This window comes from Nanorana parkeri, unplaced genomic scaffold (genome assembly GCF_000935625.1).
Source record: "Nanorana parkeri isolate BGI_ZX_2015 unplaced genomic scaffold, ASM93562v1 scaffold117, whole genome shotgun sequence".
NCBI lineage: Eukaryota > Metazoa > Chordata > Amphibia > Anura > Dicroglossidae > Nanorana > Nanorana parkeri.
In genome coordinates this window covers 1,040,408-1,061,903 of record NW_017306385.1, presented here as the reverse complement: position 1 = coordinate 1,061,903, position 21,496 = coordinate 1,040,408, and the positions used below count along the sequence as shown (strand labels likewise).

Genomic DNA, 21,496 nt, shown 5'->3' with positions numbered 1-21,496 from the left:
GTTCCTCTTTAACATTACATTGAAGGGGAAAGATAGGTGAGATTTTGAAGCAAGTAAAAAGTAAATATTTTTTTAGCTTATACAATGTGAATGGGAACATATAAGGAATATAAAGCAGGTGTCGTCCTAATTTGGCTGCAAAAGTGGAAATATGGTTTAAAACAAACCCCCCGAGAAACCAATGTATGTACTCCTAATAGGATGACTGGTAGGACCTGCCTGAGCTCCACTGACCTGCCAGCCAATGACCTGCCAGCCAATAACCGTAATTGTCATTGTTCCATTCATCTGACTGATGGCTCCAATCTTCACATGGCAGAGGGCCAGCAGTGCAGAGAATGACTGTTCCTTGGCTGGTTTCTTTCCATTATTCAGAGTTCATGTACATTGGACATTTTGTGGCGCTGTAAAGCAGGCTTGTCTTGTTCTTCTCTGTAGGAAACTTAGCAGACATTGCTGGTCAGACTCATGGCTGACTCCCCACATTTATAGGGTATGACGGAGCTTTTTTTTTATTTTTTTTATGGTGAGATGCTATCTCTCGGGCGTCAGTAACATAACAAGCGTAGGGGAGGGCCTCCAACAGGGCCTCTCCTTTTTCTAAAGGGGACATCCTATGCATGGAGGCACAACTGCTAAGTACTGAGAGTAGGAAAGTAAAATGGAACATTAACATTAACAAACATTTAACAGTAACAATGACAACCTGGCGGGCCGTTACTCCAATGTTAGTAGGAAGGATGGGGGAGTTGTCCAGGAGGGCCCATGGAAGGTGACCACTCGGACAGGCCGCGTCTAGAAGGTGCGCTCATGTCTGGTATGGGGGGGGAGGGGGTTACCTCTCACACCTCGCAGGCGGTCCACTACTCCTTCGAAGGCCATCCCGGAGAACTCCCACGCATCTGGGGCCCTGCCACGCCGTCCACCGGAACCACTGGGATGGAGGAAAGAAAAACATTAGTTTTTTTAGTAAACATTATGGTCATTGCAATCAATGGGAACCGTAACCTCACAGCGTTTATGTCGGTACGAGTCATATAACGCCATACTGTGCAGACCACCGAGCTGTACCCCTCACCCACCCAAAGAGTTTTTGTATTTCAGTCCCGGGCCCCCCGGCATCTGTGGGAGCGGATGGATGAGAGAGCGGGGGTAAGGGAGGGCTAGACGTCCCCCTTGCTGTGGGAGCGGATGGATGAGAGAGCGGGGGTAAGGGAGGGCTAGACGTCCCCCTTGTCCGGAGGAGTGGGGGCAGCAGAGGTGGGGATCTCCCGAGTGACTGGGTACGGGGGGCGGGTGTGTCTAGAGGCTCTGGTATGGCAGTCTCAGGTTAGCCAGGCATACAGTTCAGGAGGAGTGTAGGCAGTCAAGTGGCCCAGGTTCTCTCTATGGTGGCGGGGGTGACAACAACAGGGACTGTCCGTGCCGGGAACGTTGGGGTGCATCGGCGAGTAGGGCAGTGGAGTGGGTATCTCACCGGTGTCGCGCGGGTTAAGTGAAGGGACACATTCGTGAGATCCTCGTGTCCCGGTGCAGCCCGATATCCAAGGTTCCTTCAGCGGCCGGCGGCGTGGGCGGCAACAGGCCCTCCAGTATAATTTCTACCAAGTCTCAGTGCGGCAGAGTAGGCCTCTTCCAGGCTCCCGCGGAGTTAGGGTTCGCTGGGTGCTGGGCGGGATGCCCTGGGTTTTGGGTGAGAGGAGGGTGTTCCGTGTCCAGGTCCGGGCCTAGCCAGTCCGGGATCTCCACAGGCGTCACTCCGAGGAATGAAAAAAGATCCTCTAGCTGGGTCGGGTGGCACAGGATGAAGGACCGACCGTTGCGTCTCACATGCAGGCTGAAGGGGTAACCCCACGTGTAGAGGCCTCCAGCACGTCTGATTTCAGCAAGAAGGGGTTGCAGTAGGCGCCGCATATGAAGCGTGCGGCGGGACAGGTCTGGTAAGAGGGTTATGTCGGCCCCATCAAAGGGGATTGGGCCCTTCTGCCACGCTTTACGCATCACGGTTTCCTTTACCTCGAAAAAATGGATGCGGCACAGTACGTCTCTAGGCCGGGGGTCGCCGTCTGCTCTGGGTCGCCCCACACGATGGACTCGGTCGATCTCCAGGATGGAATCTGGGGCCCTATCCATCACAGTGTTGAGGATGGCTGTCACTGTGGGGCGGAGGTCCGCTGCACCTGTGGCCTCTGGGAGCCCCGGAGTTTAACGTTGTTTCTCCGGGACCTGTTTTCAAGGTCATCTTGAGCCAAGTATAGGGCGGAGAGATGGCGGTCATAGGACGCCCTATCCGACTCTACGCGGTCCAGTCTGCGGGACAGGTGAGTCTGGTCATCCGTTAGGGTTGATACTCTCGACTCCAGATGGGAGACCGTCTTGTGGATGCCCGCTATGTCGCGTTTCAGCGCGGCTTCCATTTTTGTTACCAGGGCGGCCATGTCTTGCCGCGTGGGCAGGGACAGGAGGATGGAGGAGATCTCGTTAGCAGAGAGGGAGGTCAACACCTCGGGCGTCTGTGGTGGGGTGGGGTGAGGCGGAAAACCGGATCCTCAATGACGCTGGGTGCGGGCTGTGAGTCAGGCATCCGTTGCCGTGTAGACGCTCCCGGGTTCAGAGCATGCGGTGAGTCCGGGGTATCTCGAGGTTGGCGCGGAGGTGTAGGCCCCTGAGGCTTACCCTGTGTCTCTGACGCCATGGCCGGCCGAGGGGTGTTGCGGGTCGACGGCGCTTGGCCCGATAAGTAGCGCTGCAGGGATGTCAGGGAGCGCCGGCTGTTATTAGACCTGGATTTCCTCTTCTGCGACATTAAGAACTGGGTCGTAGGATGTCTCGGTCTTCTGAATAATGTCCGGAGATAGCAGAGCTCTAGCAATGTGCTTCCTCACCCCGCCATCGCCAAGCCACGCCCCCGCTATCATTTAAGATTAAGCTGATTACAACATATGAAAATCACAGGATAACTTTGTAGGGAAATTAAGACCAAACTCCAATATTATGCATTTGGCACTCATTAGTTGTGCAAACTCTAGCATGACATTGATTGGATAGCAAAGTGATGTGATATTTTGAGGAATGAAATTGTATTGGATACAGTCAAGTATCAGTAAAATATACGCTAATCTAAAATTATTTTACAAATTCTTAACACAAAATGAGGACACGATCCTTTCAGTGACAATAATGTAATAAATATGGATGCTACATGACTGGGAGGCTTTGCATCACGTTATGCAGTTTGATGGAATAGATTTCGTATTTGTTTCTACTGGACATACTAACAATCTGCAGTAAATCAAACAAAGGAAAGTGAAATTTAACAGCTGATTAATTTGGGTGCCATGCGTTCTGGAGCAGGCAATCGCATTGTGGCCGGAGGGCGTGGCTGCGGTGCCATTGAGTTCAATGCACCACCTCACCCCAAAACAAATTGAGCCGGCCGGAATGCGATCCAGTGCGTTCAGGCCAGAATTGGGCCGGGACGCACTGAGGCTGGTGTGAACTAGCCCTTCATCTTTTTTTCACCAGAAACAAGTTAATGGTGATAAATATGCTTTCAGCAGAACAATGTACAAGGTTTGTAGAGTGTATGGGCACCTTTAGTTAACTACTCAAGTGATTGTTTCTCTAATTAGAGATCACAAATGTATAGTTGGCAATTGAAGCAGGTGGTTATGTAGAGAGCCAGGAGAAATCCTGTCTGGGGTTTATGTATCACCACCCAGATTCTGTCATGCACCTTTCGGGACCTCTGGTCAGCACCCAGGTTTTACACCTCGCCTTAAAGGCAGGTTAATGCAGGTGAGGCAAACAGACTGTGCTGGAGTCTGCTGAAGCTAAAGGTTGGTAACCTGTGTATTGTGGTGCCTGAAAAACTCTAGGTTAGTGCTGGTTGCAGGTTGTATAGTATTTGAGGTTGAATAAAGACACAGGTCCATCGAGTTCAACCCATGTGAGTGTGTGTGTGTCTATATGTACAAGTTGTTAGGAATACCTGCACCCCTGTATGTTCGCTGAGGAAAGTATCTAATTGATTCTTGAATGATTCAGTACTCTTTGCTGATACCACTGCTTTTGGAAGAAAGTTCCACAACTTTACTGCTCTAACAGAAAAGAATCCCCTTCGCCCTTTGTGGTTAAACCTTTTCACCTCCAAATGTAGGTGGTGGCTGTATTTATATCAGTGACAGTACAGATATTGGCTGACTGACACTTTTTTTCTTTTCTGTTCATTAAGGGATACTATGCATTGATCTTTTATAAGTAGCTGGTAGTTTGCACCTTCCAATTTCCTCTCTAAAGACATTACCAATTCTTCCATATGAGATCATTTTAGTTGCAATAAATCAACAAGCCTACTCTTCATCAAAGTTTGCATTGCATTGTTCAAATTGTTCTTGCAACTCAGTTTTTTTCTTTCAAACTTCTTACTGTGGACCTCAGTTCATCAATTTAAATACTGGAGGCAGTTGCAGGGCCCTCCTTACCATCTTATCTGGAATTGTATTGTGATTGTAATCTCTTACTTCTATTGTAAAGAGCTGCGCAAACTGTTGACGCTATATAAATCCTAAATAATAATAACTCCAGTCTGTCTGAACTCCAAACAAACAAAACACAAATTGTTCCTCTACACAAAATCAACACTTTCCTCTGCTTTAACAGTCATTAAAGTACAGCATTCAACACTTTATATCCACTACTAAAATTTCAGATGCACTCGAGGACAACAAACAATTAGAACTTTTGCATATCCAATGAACAACTCACCACACTTCCAATCCTTCTACAAAGTCCAAGATCCAGCTGACTTCCCCACAAGATCATCATTATTTTCTCTCTCATTCACACATGCCAGTGCCTTTTATCTGCCCCTGGAACACTCCTCTCAAGCAGGTTTCAGCTAAACACATTATTGATTTTAGAGTACAGAAAAGTTTGTCTTGTCCAAGAGGTCACCAAGGTTACCATTGTTCTTGCTTCTGAGCTAGGTTCACATAGGAATTAGGTTCCATCATATGTCCCTGCCCCCATCCCATCATGTATGCTGCATTGCTAACACAGGTGTGGGCAGTAAATACCAGCAGGGGGTCTGGATTGTCCCAAGAGATAACGACCCTCAGGCAGATCTTCATCCATCAGTGTCCCTGCTCCAAATGTTCTGTGTTATTTAATGGCCTCATTACAAAGCCACAGGATGATTGATCTTTCAGGAAGCATGGCATATCTTTACATCAAAGCTGTATCATAGATACCAATTTTATTAGCTCTAACAGAAGCAACCAATGGAGGATCACATAGCTGAATTCAAACATTGGGCCATCAATCTAAGGAATCATTTTAGATTGGGACTCTCTGAAGCTTTAAATGATGAGTTGGCTAGAACTGACTTGGCAATGACTGACTTATCTCCTACACTAGATGGTCTTATCCAACATTCTATTTTTATAGACAGGAGGTACCCTCTGTCGCAACCTAAGTTAGAACACCTTATTTGGACGTTGACCTAAAAAGTGGGTTCATTAGACCTTCCTCCTCTCCAGCCGGTGCGGGAATGTTTTTTGCCAGGATCCATAAATTTCAGGAGGAGAGTAGGCAGTCAAGTGGCCCTGGTTCTCTCTCGCGGGGGGGGTGACAACACCAGGGACTGTCTGTGCCGGGAACGTTGGGGTGCATCGGCGCGTAGGGCAGTGGAATGGGTATCTCACCGGTGTCGCGCGGGTTAAGGGAAGGGACCCATTTGTGAGATCTTCGTGTTCGGTGCAGCCTGATATCCAAGGTTCCATCAGCGGCCGGCGGCGTGGGCGGCAACAGGCCCTCCAGTATAATTTCTACCAAGTCTCAGTGCGGCAGAGTAGGCCTCCTCCAGGCTTCCGCGGAGTTAGGGTTCGCTGGATGTGGGTGCAGGGCGGGATGCCCTGGGTCTGTTCAAGGATGTGCTACGCCTCCGTCTGCGTTGGGGGAGAGGACGGTGTTCCGTGTCCAGGTCCAGGCCTAGCCAGTCCGGGATCTCCACAGGCGTCACTCCGAGGAATGAAAAAAGATCCTCTAGCTGGGTCGGGTGGCACAGGATGAAGGACCGACCGTTGCGTCTCACATGCAGGCTGAAGGGGTAACCCCACGTGTAGAGGCCTCCAGCACGTCTGATTTCAGCAAGAAGGGGTTGCAGTAGGTGCCGCATATGAAGCGTGCGGCGGGACAGGTCTGGTAAGAGGGTTATGTCGGCCCCATCAAAGGGGATTGGGCCCTTCTGCCACGCTTTACGCATCACGGTTTCCTTTACCTCGAAAAAATGGATGCGGCACAGTACGTCTCTAGGCCGGGGGTCGCCGTCTGCCCCACACGATGGACTCGGTCGATCTCCAGGATGGAATCTGGGGCCCTATCCATCACAGTGTTGAGGATGGCTGTCACTGTGGGGCGGAGGTCCGCTGCACCTGTGGCCTCTGGGAGCCCCCGGAGTTTAACGTTGTTTCTCCGGGACCTGTTTTCAAGGTCATCTTGAGCCAAGTATAGGGCAGAGAGATGGCGATCATAGGCCGGCCTATCTGACTCTAGGCGGTCCAGTCTGCGGGACAGGTGGGTCTGGTCATCCGTTAGGGTTGATACTCTCGACTCTAGAAGGGAGACCGTCTTGTGGATGCCCGCTATATCACGTTTCAGCGCGGCTTCCATTTTAGTTACCAGGGCGGCCATGTCTTGCCGCGTGGGCAGGGACAGGAGGATGGAGGAGATCTCGTTAGTAGAGAGGGAGGTCAATACCTCGGGCGTCTGTGGTGGGGAGGGGGTGAGGCGGAAAACCGGATCCTCAATGACGCTGGGTGTGGGCTGCGAGTCAGGTATCCGTTGCCGTGTAGACGCTCCCGGGTTCAGAGCATGTGGTGAGTCCGGGGTATCTCGAGGTTGGCGCGGAGGTGTAGGCCCCTGAGGCTTACCCTGTGTCTCTGACGCCATGGCCGGCCGAGGGGTGTTGCGGGTCGACGGCGCTTGGCCCGATAAGTAGCGCTGCAGGGATGTCAGGGAGCGCCGGCTGTTGTTAGACCTGGATTTCCTCTTCTGCGACATTAAGAACTGGGTCGTAGGATGTCTCGGTCTTCTGAATAATGCCCGGAGATAGCAGAGCTCTAGCAATGTGCTTCCTCACGCCGCCATCGCCAAGCCACGCCCCCCATGACGGAGCTTTTCATAAGCTTCAGGTACTCTAGTCTGAGAAGGATGCATTATAAAGTGACACTAAACTCAGGAGTGACACCTTACAAATACATTTAAGTCCCTGAATTATTAACAACAATGTATCTTATTTGTGTATCACTCGGCTGTAGATCCTCCAATCATCTCTGGATTGGTGCTGACACTGTCCTTCCTTCTGGAGGGTGGTCAGTGTTAATCTGTATTGGAGAGGGGTTATGAAGATAAGGCGGGCAGGGTGATGAGTGGTTATGAAGATGAGGGGTTATGAAGATGAGGAGGGGTTATGAGGAGGGGTAATGAAGATGGGGAGGGGTTATGAAGATGAGGAGGGCATGGTTATGAGGAGGGGTTATGAAGATGAGGAGGGCTTTTGAAGATGAGGAGGGCATGGTTATGAGGAGGGGTTATGAAGATGAGGAGGGCAGGGCTATGAGGAGGGGTTATGAAGATGAGGAGGGGTTATGAAGATGAGGAGGGCAGGGCTATGAGGAGGGGTTATGAAGATGAGGAGGGCAGGGTTATGAGGAGGGGTTATGAAGATGAGGAGGGCAGGGTTATGAGGAGGGGTTATGAAGATGAGGAGGGCAGGGTTATGAGGAGGGGTTATGAAGATGAGAGCAGGATGATGAGGAGGGGTTATGAAGATGAGAGCAGGGTGATGAGGAGGGGTTATGAAGATGAGAGCAGGGTGATGAGGAGGGGTTATGAAGATGAGAGCAGGGTGATGAGGAGGGGTTATGAAGATGAGGAGGGCAGGGCGATGAGGAGGGGTTACAGCGATAAGGAGAGGGAGGGGAGGGGTTATGAAGATGAAGAAGGGTTATGAAGATGGGCAGGGTGATGAGGAGGGATTATGGAGATAAGGAGAGTGAGCAGATGAGGAAGGGTTATGCATATGAGAAGGGGAATTAAATTGAGGATGGCAAGGTAATAAGAATTTATATAGCACCTACAGTTTGCGCAGCGCTTTACAATATAAGGAAGACATTACAATACAATTCAAGACATGATGGTAAGGAGGGCCCTGCCCGTGAGGGCTTCCAATCTAAAAGAGAGGTGCCAGTGATGCATGAGGAGGTAAGGAGAGAGGAGGAAATGAAAAGGGGGTTATGGAGACAAGGTAGGGGAAGAGATATGGAGGGGTTATGAAGAAGCACTCTGGATTTCTGGAAGGATCAATGGAGAAGTAAAGCGTGGTGGGCCAGTATTCTCCATAATGTGGGAGTATGCACACCACGTTTGCACATTATGACACACTTGAGTTGATCATAAATTTGTAGACCGCTCTACGAATATTCATATGAAAATCCTCATCAGGACATTCGATAATACCATCACAGACCTGACAAATGTTGAAAAGACTCTAACACGTGATTTTGGAATGAATGGAATTTCTCACACAAAAGCCACATTCACTGTTAGAAATGAATTCCTGTGAGAAAAAAAAAATCCATCCTTTTTTTTTTTTTTTGTTGTCACTATGGTTGGAAACATTCGGAGATTTGACCTCATTAACTATTAAAAAAAAGAAAATCTGACAAACGTTCCTAAAACAAAATTCTTCTGGTGTATGGCCAGCTTTGTCTCTGGGTCTGCTCGGTGTCACCCTGGTGAGATCCGAGTTGCCCTCACCCACTCCGTGCCCCCCCCCGAGTGCCATCTTTTCCTCTTCTTCTTCCGGGTCCTCCATCTGTATGCTTCACCCATTGAGTGGGCTCTGCTGATGTAACTCCCGCACATGCTCTCTGGAGGTACATTATCTCGGCACCCAACATCTGTAACATGCCGGAACTGTACACGCGGTTTGTGTACTGATTACAAATATTTCCTAGCTGGTTAGGAAAAGAGTTTTATGGCCAAAAGACCCGACCTGCTTGTTAATGTTTGTTTTCAGGCTTCATTTCCACTTTAATAGGCATTTATATGTACTGGTAGGATTTTAAAGAAACAAAACATGGGGAAATGTGCAGAGATGTACGGAATATGTTTGGTTTTTGGCCTGACCATTTGTGAGGCCAGGTACTGATGTTGGAGAAGAAGGCCGGGCTCGCAGTCTCCGCTCTAATTCATCCCAAAGGTGTTCTATGGGGTTGAGGTCAGGACTCCGTGCAGGCCAGTCAAGTTCCTCCACCCCAAACTCGCTCACCCATGTCTTTATGGACCTTGCTTTGTACACTGGTGCGCAGTCATGTTGGAACAGGAAGAGGCCATCCCCAAACTGTTCCCACAAAGTTGGGAGCATGAAATTGTCCAAAATGTCTTGGTATGCTGATGCCTGAAGAGTTCCCTTCACTGGAACTAAGGGGCCAAGCCCAACCCCTGAACACGGCCGGCCGGGAGCTTTACATTCAAGCGATTGGGTGTCTCTAGAGACGCTCGATCGCTTGTATTAGCAGCTGTCACTGTCTTTGCCGGTCCCGAGATCCGCTGTGCCCGATGCGGCCGGGACCGACACGGCTCTGTGACAGGAGATCAAAGGGAGTTCAGTATACGAAGTCCCTTTTGATCTCATCTCAGTCCCCTGATGCAGGAAGTGATGTATATGACATCACTTCCTGCATTCAGTGTCACTCTCCAGCTACAGAAGCTGATGAAGCCGATCTCTGCTTCATCAGCTTCTCTGGGGGTCCCTAGGTGACATTAGGGGTCTTGGAGACCCCTGATGTCTCCATAAAGAGGACCTGTCATGTAAATTGGCTATCACATAGGGGGCTTCTTAGCCCCCCATGTAATAGCAATAAAGTTGTGTGTAAAAAAAGAAAAAAGTATTACAAAAATGAAAGAATCATAAAAAAATTAGAAAAGAAAACATTTTTTTAAGTCCCCGCCCCCCACATACACACGCAGGTATGCGTCGGGGGCGCCTACGTGCGAAAACAACGATTGTGCTTATTGTGTCGCACATGTTACATATCGCTGCAAACGTCGGAGTGAGAGCTAAATTTTAAAGCCATTAATCACTGATAACACTAAACTGATGAGCAGTAAAAGCGTTTTAATCGTCGCCTATGGGCGTTTTTTGCGGGTGCACGCAATTTTAAGGCTTAACATGTTTGGTGTCTATTTACCCGACGTGACCCCGACTTTTATGTTTTACTAAAAATATGGGTAAGAATAAATGTTTCATAACATAACGTAGGGACACTTTTTTTTTTCTTTTTTTTTTCTTTTTTTTTACATTTATGGTACTTTTTTCATTATATAGTAACCCCCCCCGTGGTGATTAGTCCGGTCATGCTGACTGGTGAAATTTTTGACTGACTGGTGAGACACCATCAAATTTTTCAAGCCCTGGAAATAGTAGACCAGACTGTTGGACGAAATACACTCTTCAGCTTGCTGTAATGGGTAACACACATTTTCCCATGACAGGCGGAATGTTTCCTGTTTAATGGCACGCCAGAGGCTCGGTTAACACAGCCAGTAGTTTGTAGGAGCCCGGCCTCAGCTCTCATATAATAAACACAGTGATCTCTCTCTCTGGTCCACTTACATTGACAAACCTCTGGAGGTCTTTATTTTGTCATTCCCAACACTTGTTTTGCTTTTGAGGTTGTTGGACAGCGTACAGACGTCTCCTTTAATTGGACCAACATAACAAAGACCGCAGTTAATCAGCTTGGGGGAAGAACTGAACAAGGGGCAAGCGTTTTGTTTAAAACTCCGAGCACAAATGGATTTAATAATGCATCGATGTTGATCATGAATAATTAGCATGAGGCATGTTCTACTTTCTGATCAAGGAAAGGGGCCCTCGCTGCCATGTCTTAGAGCCTCGGTTCTCAACTGGTGGGTTGGGACCCAAAAGTGGGTCGCGGCCCCATGTTCAGTGGGTCGCGGCCTGCCTTCCACTTCTCTAGGTGAGAGGCTCATCAGCCTCCCCCTAACCTCCTCCATCGCGCAGCACTGTCAGTTCTTATGCTGAGCAGCCATTCAAATTATGCTGCCCAGTGTCAACTGGGGGTATGGCTGCATGGGAGCTCCATCCATACATGCATTGCTTATAGCTCCCTCGCATGTCCTGTAGCAATGCCTGGACTGGAGTGATGTCACATTCTTGCTCCCGGCACCTCTACAGGTGCACATGGGAACTGTACAAGCAATGCACATATGGATGGAGCTCTGTCACAGCACAGCAGCCCACACTGCCGTGCGTTCCATTGCAATGCAACTTGGGTCGCGACTAAATGCCAGAGGACAAATGTGGGTCTTGAGGTTACACTGGTTTAGAACCACTGTCTTAGAGGGATGATTTATAATAGACATGTGCGATTCGTTGCGTTCCGAATTTTGGATTTGTAATTTCGGATTCAGTACGAATTTCTTCCTAACAGAAACTAAATTAGAAATTTACGATAAAGACTTCAAAAAGAGGATTTCATAACTTGTGAAGATGAAAACAAAACATTTTACTTCATGTTCCTCTGCATGCACCGTGAACGTTTAAACAGATAAAAAAAAATTAAGAAAAGGATTTTAATGTCCCTTTAATAGTGAAGACTAGAGCACAGCAACCAGAAATGTCAACTGTGCCAATTCTGCTATGTACGTACGTCCATTCGCGCAAAACCCCACATTTCGGAAATTCGTCCGAATTACGAATCCCATACGAATCCGAAACCCGAAACATAACGCATACAGGACCCGATTTCGGAAATCCGAAATAAATGAAGTCCGAAACAAAACAAATTTTTTGCGGCTGCACATGTCTAATTTATAATGAGTTTGCACAGCGAAATATTGTGCAAAAGTTGTCCGCGGCTCATGACTTTCACTGCTCATTACTGCCACTAGATGGAGTCGAGGAGCATAGGACATTCCTAGTAATATGCTGCAAATATCGCTCACACAGTTGTCTGCTGTGCAAAGGTGTTATAAATCAGCCCCTTAGTCTCCAGTTACACTGGTGCGTCTATTTTTTTTGTGTGCATTTCTGTTTTTTTCATGCGTTATGCATTTTTGTTTTGGCCAAAGAAGGTGGAATATGGATAAAGATGATAGTCCGAAGCAGAATGGTGTCTTCTAGATTGTATACTGTGACGCCATCCACCAGTTGTTTCAGCACCCGTTGGATTCTGGGGTATAATGGTACGGTGTGGGAAGGGGATATTACAAAGACATATGTTGTGACAAGACCCATGATCAGCACCCATGTGGAAACTACAACTAAGAGGCATTTGTTTCCAGTGTACAACAGACTACAGACGAACAGTCAGCAGTTTTGGTCTTTGACACTTTGCCTAACGAAGGGAGTCCTGTGAGGCTCGGAAACGTTGCATTCACATTACCTGCACAGGTTTTCAGCAGGCACAGCTTTATATGGTGCAGGAAGTCCAGCTCCTGCTGCACTTCCTGGCCTGTAAGCGCTGCAAATCTTATAGACCCTAGCACTGCGGTCACATTTCCGCCCCCCTTCTCCTCCTGGCCAATCACAAAGCTGAACATGGGGCTGTGTGTTTTGTGATTGGTAGGGAGAAAAGGGAGGCGGAGATACAACCATAGCGCTGTTTAAAAAAACCTGATTGTGAAGTACATTTGATTATGTGGAGGTGTTATAGAGATATATTTCCAGCAGTTATGCTACCAATTGCAGGTATTGATTTAAGTTTTTTAATGCATGCATGGTTGGGCTTTTATTTTTATAATATCTGCTTGAGGATTATTATTTGCATTTAACAGTTCATATTTGTTTCCCAGGCTCCGACTGCATGAAGAGAAGGTGATAAAAGACAGAAGGCATCATCTGAAGACATACCCCAACTGTTTTGTGGCCAGAGAAGTGACTGACTGGCTTATCGATAGGAAAGAAGCCTCCGAAAGGCCCGTTGCTATAGAACTGATGCAAAAAATGATTGACAACAATATTATCCATCATGGTGAGTGGAGGGATGCTTTAAGGCTTGTTCACAGCAATTGCAGTGCGTTCCAGAGCGGTAGCTGGTGGAACGCACAGCAATCGCACACTAAACTTCATGTACAAAATGTTCTATAGTCATAGCGACATTAGCAACAAACTCTTTACGATTAATTCCGTAACAAAGACTAGAGGCCACCACCTGAAACTGGTAGAAAAAAAATTCAAACACAAGGGGCGAAGGGGGTTCTTCTCAGTTTGAGCGGTTAGGGTCTGGAACTCGTTGCCAGAAGCAGTGATTTCAGCTAATAGTGTGGAATCGTTCAAGAAGCTTTTGGACGATTTCCTGAGAAACGGTAATATACAGGGGTACAAGTACTCCTAATAACGAGATGACTCTATACACACACACACACACACACACACAATAGGTTGGACTTGATGGACATGTGTCCTTATTCATTCAAATACTATGTAACTATGTAAACTTCCCCCTTCATTCTGGGGCGGGAGGGGGCATGGCGGTGCATTAAAGTCAATGGCACCACAGCCACACCCCCCCGCCCGCAGTGCGATCGGATGCACGGCAAAACATTGCCTGTGATCCGTTCCACTGCGAAGGCAAAACAAATGCTGCATGCTTTAATTTTTGCGTGGACCAGAGCACAGGCAATGTTTTGCCACGCGTCCGATTGCAGTGTGGGGTGTGTGTGTGTGGCTGCGGTGCCATTGACTTCAATGTCCGCCACGCCCCCTCCCGCCCCAGAATTAGTGTGTGATTGCTGTGTGTTCCAGCAGCTACCACTCTGGAATGCACCGCAATAGGTGTGAACAAGCCCATACAGTGTATTTTCTGATTGTCTAAAGTTTTAATCTTGTATTTTATTCTAAAGGGTCTATTTATAAACAATTTGAAGAGCTATTCACCCTGCAAGTCTTACAGAATGTTTGTTTAGTGCGAATTGACGCAAAAACGGACGTTCCTATTTATGCCAACTATTGCAGGTGCTATATATTCTTTTCAGGTCGAATGTATTTGATGTAATACTGCATTTTGGCCACTAGGTGGAGCTGAGGAGCATAGGAATTAAGTATTTGTAAACACTGCTTTGAGCGTGTACATCTGTACAGGTTAGGGATGTATGTTGCAGACGCAGCCTGAACCTGTACAAATGTACGCACTCAGAGCTGCGTTTTACGGGCATACGAACATAGCCTGTCATGGATAGACGGGCTGCATGCAACACCCGTGGGTTCCGTTCGCAGATACAAAGATGAAAGTTGGCAGTTTCCTTTCGTGCTCAGTGAGGTCAGAGACTGGCCTGTTTAGTAAATCTGGCCATACATTTGTTTTTTCAAACTCTGGATCCCACCATCCAACCTAAACAGCGTGGACGGGGGCACTCCCCCTGTTGGGTTATCGTATTAGTAAATGTACTCGTGACCCAAAACGGAAGTTCAGCCAAAAAAAGGTTTGGCTTTACTTCTCTTTTGAAAATGGTTTAAATCCACTGCAAGGAATTAGAATTGAAATAACAGCGGGGAACTTGAGCTCAATGGGGGGGTGTCAGGCCACTGCATAGAGGCCGCTGCTTACACGCAGATAGCAGCAGTCCTCTCTGCAGTCTGCTGGCAGGGGGCAGGCTGACTTATTCTGGCTGTGGCTGCATTGCAGCAACAACACGCAGTAAGACTTTGCAAACCCTTTGTTCTCATCCACATTGAATTTTAAATGAGAGCCTTTGAGTTTTAAATTAGATTGCCAGGCTCTTGGTGGGATTGGATGGACATGAATAGTCCAGTGTTCTCTGTAAAGCACTGCAGAGAAAAGCATTCACTCTCTCCTCTATTCCAGCTGGGGAAGATGTGCCATTTCTAGTGAATTGCCCTCTCACATAAACATTATTGCCGTTTGTAAAACTTTACGAGGTGCTCGGCACGTTTTCTCGTTGTGTCCTGACCGTCTCTTCATTGTTGCAGTGTGTGATGAATTCAAGGATTTCAAAGATGCCAAACTCTTCTACCGCTTCAGAAAGGATGATGGAACCTTCCCGCTAGACCAAGAAGTCAAGGTGTTCATGCGAGGACAGCGTCTCTATGAAAAGTAAGTATGTGACCCCCTGAAGAACCTCCTCCAGCTTACAATGTCCGGTGTTTAAAGACCAGTCTTGGTCAAACTGCCTTTCCAAAAAAGTCACCATCTGGGTTTAGCTAAGCAGATCTGTCAGAGCCTTCTATTGGGTAATAGGTCTAGATTCAGCAACGTTATGTCCCCAAAAAATGAGGTCAGCTGTCTACCTAAATATACTGAATGACCAGGTTTTTCCATCAATTGATTTTTTCTCCTCTGATGGCACGTTGGGCATATTCCAAGATGACAATGTCAGGATTCATCGGGCTCACATTGTGAAAGAGTGGTACAGGGGGCATGAGACATCATTATCACACATGGATTGGCCACCAGAGTCCAGACCTTAAACCCATTGAGGGTCTTTTGGATGTGCTGGAGAAGACTTTACAGAAGACTCTCCCATCATCACTGCAACTCTGGATGGAAATAAATGTTGTGATATTGTACAGTATAAGCTTATTGAAATTATGCCACGGTGAATGTGTGCGGTAATCAAAGCTAAAGGTGGTTGGTCCAACGAAATATTAGAGCGTGTGACTTTTTTTTGTACAGGCAGTGTGTTTTCTTGCATTCGTTAGGATGGGGAAGCATTTATAACCTCAGTCTTATTGATTGCACGTCACTCCTGTCAGGGTGACCACACAGGAAGTGAAGAGAACTGAATCACCCTGTATGAAGATATTTTATTACAGGTACTCTGTTATTACAGAAGGTATTCAGTAGCTCAGAAGTAGTATCCCAATTTTACTGCCAACTGTTTGGCTGCTAATAAACCAGCCTCGATGAGCCATTCATTCTCTTTTAAACATGCTGATCTTGGTTATTAACTCTGTTTTATGTTGTTACAAAGCTCATTGATAGGGCATTGAATATACACGGGGCAATTGTGCACTGAGCAGAAGGAAGCTCAGGGAAGCACAGTGGCTTAGTGGTTAGCACCTCAGCCTTGTAGCGCTGGGAGTGCCTGGTTCAAAACCCGGTCAACACACTATCTTGTAGTAGTTTGCACGTTCTCACCCTGCTTGTGTGGGTTTCCTCCCACACTCGAAATACATGCTGGTAGGTTAATTGGCTCCTGTCTACATAGGCCCTGTATGCAGTGACATAGGGACCTTAAATTGTAAGCTCCTCAAGGACAGGGACTGATGTGATTGTGTGCTGTGTAAAATTGTCAGTGCTATATAAACACCTGTAATAAATACATGCTGAGCCTTCCATTATATCAGGCTCAGCCTTAAAGGAGAGCTATGAGGCGAGTGACAATCACTCAGCCTCATAGTTCTAGCCGACCTGTGACAATGAAACTGAAATGAGCTAGTTTGTGTCCTCCTGTTACCCTTAGGAGAACTATGGGGAAAAGCCCTGGCCCTATAGTTCTCCTTTTAAGCTGGCTGTAAACACTGCTTGAATTTTGGGGACTTTGAGTAGTGTGTGGCCCCCCCGGGACCCCAACCCAAATTGAACAAAAGTAGATTTTTTTCCGTTGACTCTTGTCGGAGGAGCTGATCCGAAATATCTTGGACGAGCAGTGACTGCAGCCAGTCAACTCAGGTGGAGGGATTCCCTTATTCATGCTGTTTAGTGTGGATGGTAGAAGCGAGTGATCCTTGCCGTTCAGTCCTTGGGGCTGAAGAAGAAAAAACACACAGAGGGGAATTTATCAAAACTGGAGCAGACAAAATCTGGAGCAGCTGTGCATGGCAACCAATCAGCTTCACTCTTCAGTTTGTTTAGTTGAACTTTAAAAAGGAAAGAGTGAAGCTGATTGGTTGCCCGGCACAGCTGCTCCAGATTTTGTCTGCTCCAGTTTTGATAAATTCCCCTCACTGTGTATGGCCAGCTTTAGCATGAATTGGTATAGATGGGGTATCAAGCCTTTTTTCCTGCAGGGCTGAACAAGAAAAAAAATGATTAGTGTATGGTCAGCCTAACGACCAAAAAATCCCTCTTATTATATATAGCAAGGATTGGGAACCTCGGCACTCCAGCTGTGCTGAAACTACAAACTCCATTATACCTCTGTGAGTCATCAGTCATGCCTGTGGCTGTCAGAGTCTTTCAGGGCCTCATGGGACTTGAAGTTCAACAGCTGGAGTGCCAAGGTTGCCTACCCCTGTACTATATAGTAGATGAATAAGAACTCCAGGTTTTAAAGTTTAACTATGAGAGTGTAAAGTCTACACTTTGTACCATAGTAGCCCAGCTTTTCCATAGGAATGAATAGCCTTGCAGAATGCATGCACGGGGCACAGCCCGAAAGATTTTCGACAGATGTCCTGTCGATCTAGGTATCAGTATCCCGCTGGATAGGGACAGGTGAGTATAAAGTAGGGGACACACACAGCACATTTCTTCTGCTTCAGCAGGAATCGGACGGAATTTACTACATAGATGACCCTATTGCACCTGAGGGAGTTGATCCTTAGGGCGACTTTTGCTGAAAGAACATGTTGGAAAATGATCAGCTGCAAGCTCTGTTTGGGTATTCTGACAGCTGCAGGGGATTCGTCCATCAATGCTTGTAAGTGGTAATGGAGGAAACTGTGGAACAAAAAAAAATTAGACACATGTATACCCGACTTAAGAATGGCAGGGTGCTGGGGGCCAGGGGGCAATATAATAAGGTGCAGTTATACTCCAATCTCTAGATCAGCTGTTGTGCAACTGCAGGTCCCACTAGGCATTGCAAGACTCTGACAGCCACAGACATGGCTCCCAGAGTTATGATTTGGATTTGTAGTTTCACCACATCTGGAGTGCCGAGGTTGCCTACACCTGCTCTAGATGGTGTCGTGACAAGTATATTCATGTACATTATCATTTTCTCCATTCCCACCTCCTTGGGCTCCCTTTTACTCTTGGCACACCCCTCCGCTGCAGTCAGCTGACAGTAAAGTTCCCATGTACTGGGCAGACAACTTGTCGCCTGTAGAGGAAATCACCAAGAGCACGCCGGCGTTCCAAAAATCTCAGAATCAGGAGAATGGACGTCGGAGTAATGCACATGATGACACTTACCTCACTCTCATCTACAGATCTCCAAACCCTCTTCTTCTTCTTTAATCAAATATGAACTCCAGATCCTGTGCGCTTGATTTGGGGTGCAGCTTGCTGGTTGTAGTGGAGCTACCGCTGCCATACGTAGCAGATGTATAATTCAGGAGTAATCCCGCAGTGACTCTGAGGGATCATTTACAAATCTTCTTGGCTGATGAGAGTGGTGGAGATTGGCCAAGAATGATAGAAACTGGGACAGACATATTCCAGCTGGGGGGGATTGTCGATCTTACTGCCAAACTGCTAATGCTCATTCTTCAACATTGAACCCGGTCAGATGTGGAGCGTTTGTTTATACGGCACGGACATTTCCGGAATCTGTTGAATTTAGAGGTTCTTAGACAGCGGGGAAATAAATCCCATTAGCATTTTGTGTGATGTTGGAGGTTACAGTTGTTGTATTAAACTCTTCAACTTTTTTTTCAATAATGAATCCAGATCAAATATACATTGCTTAGCAAAGTATTTCTTTCCATGTTTGCCCAAAAACACTTACAGTCTTCATGTTACTAAATAGTTGACTCTAACTCTCTCAGCTCAGCTTCCCTAAACTTCCTGTCCAGTACAAGATCACAAGGGACAGCACAGTCTCCAGCAACTCGTCCATCTACTAGACTGGAGAAAGGAGGAGGGGAGATGGGAATGGATTGCCTTGCTGTGTCTGTGTGTTTATGGGGAGACACACAGCTGACTAGCAGACACAAGAGTGGCTCCATAGGACCCTGAAAGGGAAAGGAGTCACCCTAAAACAGGTTATCAGGGCCACTGCTCACGGCACCAGCTTATTCTACAGAAAACGAAAACTTGTAAACAAGAAGAAGCAGCATCCATTGTAAATGATTTAGTCGGGCATTTGGAATTTTTTTAAAAACCTTTTGATTTTAATTTCACTTTAAAGTGACTTGCATCAACCTTCTTTTTTTTTTTTTTTAGTTTCCACTTATAGGGAGTCTGTCCATGAAGTGAAATGTCTGTGCAAGAAGCCTTAGATGAAAGCTGCCATTCACCGCCTGTTCATCTGCACATTAGTTCAGCCATTAATCTTTGTAAGCACCGGTTTATTAAATTGCATCCATCACAACCAGTTAACGCATTTCAGGTAATCCAGACCAAGCTGAAGGTGGAATGGCTGTGCTGCTGTCATCTACTTATCACATTGTTGGATTCGCTTGTAGTGTGGGTCACCTGTTCAGTCATTGTGAGTGGTCATTGCTTGGGCCCATGTCAGACCAGTGATACTGCTACTGGTGGCAACTCAGCAGAATCGGGATCAATAAATAGATGACATGTCTGTTTCTATGGTGTTGCTTCATCGCTGCATGAATCACTTACCAGCGCGGGAGCCGCAGTGGAGTGAGTCCTTGCTGGTCCGGCCATTGAGGGAGCAACGCCATAAAAGCAGCCGCGTGGTCTTTTTGCCTTTCTAGTGATGTCACTCCAGTGGGCCTTACACACTTGGGGAGGAAACTTATAAAAACTGGAGCACACAGAATCTGGAGCAGTTGACCATGGCAACCAATCAGCATCTTCGTTTAATTTTCAAAGCTCAACTGAAGAGAGAAGCTGATTGGATACTATGGGCAACTGCTCAAGAGTCTGGTCTTCTCCAGTTTTGATAAATTCCCACCTATGTATGCTGGTTTCGGAACAGTGAAACTGAATAAGCTCAAATTTACTAAGACAAAACTAGTATGTGGCCAAGCAGTCTCTGATGGCTTCCATTTTGATGCTTCTCACATAGGTATGTTGCTTTGTGACAGATTCCATTTTTAGGTTGTGAGATCTTCCCAGGCTGGTGTTGCTGACTTTCTTCTGAAGATGCTAGTTGTCTGACTATCATTCTGGTCTTTTGTCATTAGCAGTTTGAGTGGTAGGTTGGGATAAGTTATGTGTTAAATGGTATCTATTAGGGATGCACCAATACCGTTTTTTCGGTATCGAGTACCAGTATTTATCTTTCGGTACTCGCTGATACCAGTACTTCCGCTAGCATGGAGATGGCTTCCCAGGCAATCAGGAAGCCGGGCAGTGTGTCATTACCTGCGCCCGGCTTCTTGATTGCCTGAAAAGCCGTCTCCATGCTGTTTGGGCAGTTCAATGCTGATTGGCCGGGAAGACAGCATCCCAGGCAATCACCATATAGCCGGCTTCCTGGCCCATCAGTATAAAGCCGGCCAAACAGCATGGAGCTATCACCATATAGCCGGCTTCCTGGGCAATCAGAAAGCCGTGCCGCGATTCATTACCAGTGGCCCGGCTTCCTGGTTCGCTGGGAAGCAGCTCTGTTCCCTCCCTCTGACCGGAAGTATCGGGATAAGAATTTTAGCATTTGTACGAGTACTCACCCTAATACTCGGTATTGGCACCGATACTACTATTCGTATCGGTGCATCCCTAGTATCTACTGCCAAAAATAAAAAATCTGTATTTCTATATTGAATTCCACAAGTTCTATCCCACTCCCAATAACCAGATCCATCCAGACATTTGTAGACTTTTTAAAAAAGTGCATATGAAACACAAACAAAAAGAGTGCACAAGGGTGTGTGAACTGGTCCATCTTCCGAAGAGATAGGGCCCTTCCCTGACCCCCGGGGCACAAAGCTCCTGACAGGGGCAAAGCACTCGTGTCAACCTGGCCAAAACCAGGAGGACCCATTCCTCATGGTCAGCCAAAGCCAACCACCGAGTACTAGGTTGAGGGCTCTCCTGAACAGAGACCCCCGATTCAAGGGAATAAGGAACTTAATGACCACACATCCTCCCCCTAGACTTCAGGGTAGACCCGAAGATGCCCATAGGATGTACTTCCTCAATGCACTGATACAATTTCACTCAGCCCTGTGAATATGCACTTCCTGTGTCACGACTCTCACAAAGCCTGCCGTCTGAACTGCAACTCAACATTATCATTGCATGCAGGAAGCAGTACATGATGGGATGTGTAGTCTTGAGAAATGGAGATTGCATCACATAAAGCAGCAGGGAAATCTCGCAAAGCACCCGGGAATCCAGGAAGTTGGTTGATTGCATTATCAAAAACAAGTCTAGTATGTATTCCTATTACAATGCTGATGTTATAACAGAAGAATATTTGCTGGGACTTTACAACTCCTTTAAGTGACATCAGATCTCTTGATTTTTAAACTTGATCTGGGCCAGTGGCTCAAAAACTATTGATCCCAGAGGATCAGCAAGACATGGATCTGTCATGACCGTTCTTTTTTTATAAAAGCCACCGCTCTTCTTTGCTGCATTGTACAATT

General features: G+C 46.9%; 1 protein-coding gene across 1 annotated transcript in view; it reads left to right on the top strand.

Annotated features, from left to right (window-relative positions):
• The window catches only part of DEPTOR (DEP domain containing MTOR-interacting protein), a 98,295-nt gene that overhangs the window by 33,310 nt on the left and 43,489 nt on the right, over window positions 1-21,496 (top strand). Inside the window, exons 3-4 of the mRNA XM_018553349.1 lie at window positions 12,886-13,064; window positions 15,023-15,146. Coding sequence (XP_018408851.1) covers window positions 12,886-13,064; window positions 15,023-15,146 — 303 coding nt within the window. The remainder of the gene's footprint in view (window positions 1-12,885; window positions 13,065-15,022; window positions 15,147-21,496) is intronic.